The sequence below is a fragment of the Vigna umbellata genome, chromosome 1, assembly GCF_029865625.1.
Source record: "Vigna umbellata cultivar VRB3 chromosome 1, Vumbellata_1.0, whole genome shotgun sequence".
In the NCBI taxonomy this organism is placed as follows: Eukaryota; Viridiplantae; Streptophyta; class Magnoliopsida; order Fabales; family Fabaceae; genus Vigna; species Vigna umbellata.
In genome coordinates this window covers 39196102-39198067 of record NC_142165.1, presented here as the reverse complement: position 1 = coordinate 39198067, position 1966 = coordinate 39196102, and the positions used below count along the sequence as shown (strand labels likewise).

Below are 1966 nucleotides of genomic sequence, written 5' to 3'. Positions count from 1 at the left end.
CAATATTTCATTAATTTGAATTTTTAAAAAAATGTACCCATTATTTTAAAAAGGGTCCGGCACTCCTAAGTGGATACGGGCTGTCCCAACGCCATCGTTGAATCATTTTATTAAGCATCTGCATCACATTTTTAAAATGCAGACACACAAAAGTACAGACATGTCAAAATGTCTCTTTAGTTTGTTAAATTGATTAACAAAATCTAAGATCTTATCTAATTTATTCAAGGACAAAAACAATCAGTACTATGTTAAAAATGAACACTACAAACGACCTTTGAGTGGCTAGAAACACAAAGCAAAAACAGCTACTAATTGCTGTTTTAGCCAAAGGGGCAGATATACACCCCATTGGCCATTATTGATGAACAGTGTATTCTGCAAGAGCTCAAATACTGCTAATTCATAACATCGACAATCTGTCATCGAATTTATGTTCATAGTTTTGTAGCTAAAATACGAGGGTGACATTCACGAATTAAGAGTTTGCAAAATCCAAGTACATCAGTATCAATCTCTAAAGCCAAACAGACAAACCAAACACCAAATTCGCGAAATAGACAAATCACACGAAAAAAGTACACATCAATAATAGAACGTGGTTCCCAATCATCCACCATACATCGAGCACATCAGGTAATAATAATATTCATCAAACCAAAACCAATTCAAACCATGCAACAGTGACATGCCATATACCACATTCTGTGACACAGATCGAAAATGAATTGCCAAATATGGGAATACACAGCATAGAGCATGGATAAAAAAAAGGTATTATACTAAAAGGGGAATACAAAATAAAAAAAAGATGACAGGGAAGCAGTTAAAGTGGTAGGTGAATAGTAGAGAGAGATCAGTGGCGATGAGGGCAGAAAGTGAGCAAATAGTTAGCTTTGGTGCAGGTGGCGATGCTGGTGGGGTCGTCGTAGGCGTATGAATAGGCCTTTGGGCAAGCGGTCTTGAAGATCTTCGAATAAACGGTGGGCTTGCAGGCCTGCGGGCTTCCGTAGGAGCCCGTGCAGCAGTACTTGGGGGAGTTGAAAGCGGAGCAGGCGCTCTTGCAGGCCACCACGCGTTTGTTGTCGCGTGAACGCACCTGCAGGCCCACTGGGCACATGGTGTTGAGGTCGCTGACGCAGCCGGCGTAGCTGCATTTTCCGGATCCCTTGAAGGGGGTGATGGAGATGGGCAGGTTGTACCCGTCCACAAGGCTAACGTCGTAGAAGTCCTGCTCGTTGCCGAGGGTGAACTCGGCCAGGGTGGCCGGCGGGGTTCCGCCGATGCCATTGCAGTAGAGGGACCCGCCGCAGTCGCCAGTGGCGCAACGGCCTCGTCCGGAGGCGTCGAAGGTGCAGCCGTGACGGCCCCAGAAGCGGCCCGACCAGAGGGCTGGGAGTTGGAGAGTGTAGGCCCGGTTGGAGGCGAGCTTGAAACCTCCACGGGCTAGAATGGGCTTTCCGGCACTGGGCTGGATCCCGGGCCACACTGGATGCGGACATTTGTTGTAAAGTACGAATGACGCCGGTGCTGAAGCACCGAGCGGTGAGAGAGTAGAGACTAGAAAGAAGATTGCAGTGAGAGCGATGGACATTGAAGCCATTGTGAGAGTGATGAGTGTGTTGGTAAGGAAGTTAGTAGGTTTTATAGAGTGATAAAGGTGGATTTAAGAGAGATTAGTAAATGATGTTGTTTACATTGATTGGTACAAAATGAGGTGAAAGGATTGAAAAGGGGAATTAGGTTAAAATGTGGACCCCATTGTTAGACATATACGTTGAGAGACTCAGCTTTTATAAAGTGTGAATGTGAAAGTCTCTGGCTTGAGCTCATGACCCGATGAAGAACAGTGGGAAGAAAAAGTAGAAAAGAAATTCGTATGCTACAAAATCTGCGCACATTTGATAAGAATCACACGCGCTCATCCATGCACGTCTATCCCACTGTCACTGTGTGTACGGTACGA

General features: G+C 45.3%; 1 protein-coding gene across 1 annotated transcript; it reads right to left on the bottom strand.

Annotated features, from left to right (window-relative positions):
* Nucleotides 1–579: 579 nt before the first annotated feature.
* Nucleotides 580–1641, bottom strand: LOC124819465 (thaumatin-like protein). The gene has a single exon (XM_047290987.2). It carries the CDS (start codon nt 1601–1603, stop codon nt 857–859), a length of 747 nt encoding a protein of 248 aa, XP_047146943.1. The 5' UTR covers nt 1604–1641; the 3' UTR covers nt 580–856.
* Nucleotides 1642–1966: the final 325 nt, after the last annotated feature.

Bases quoted from the DNA above. Each gene is read 5' to 3' on its own strand.
- LOC124819465 (XM_047290987.2), bottom strand. From the start codon at position 1,603: ATGGCTTCAATGTCCATCGCTCTCACTGCAATCTTCTTTCTAGTCTCT.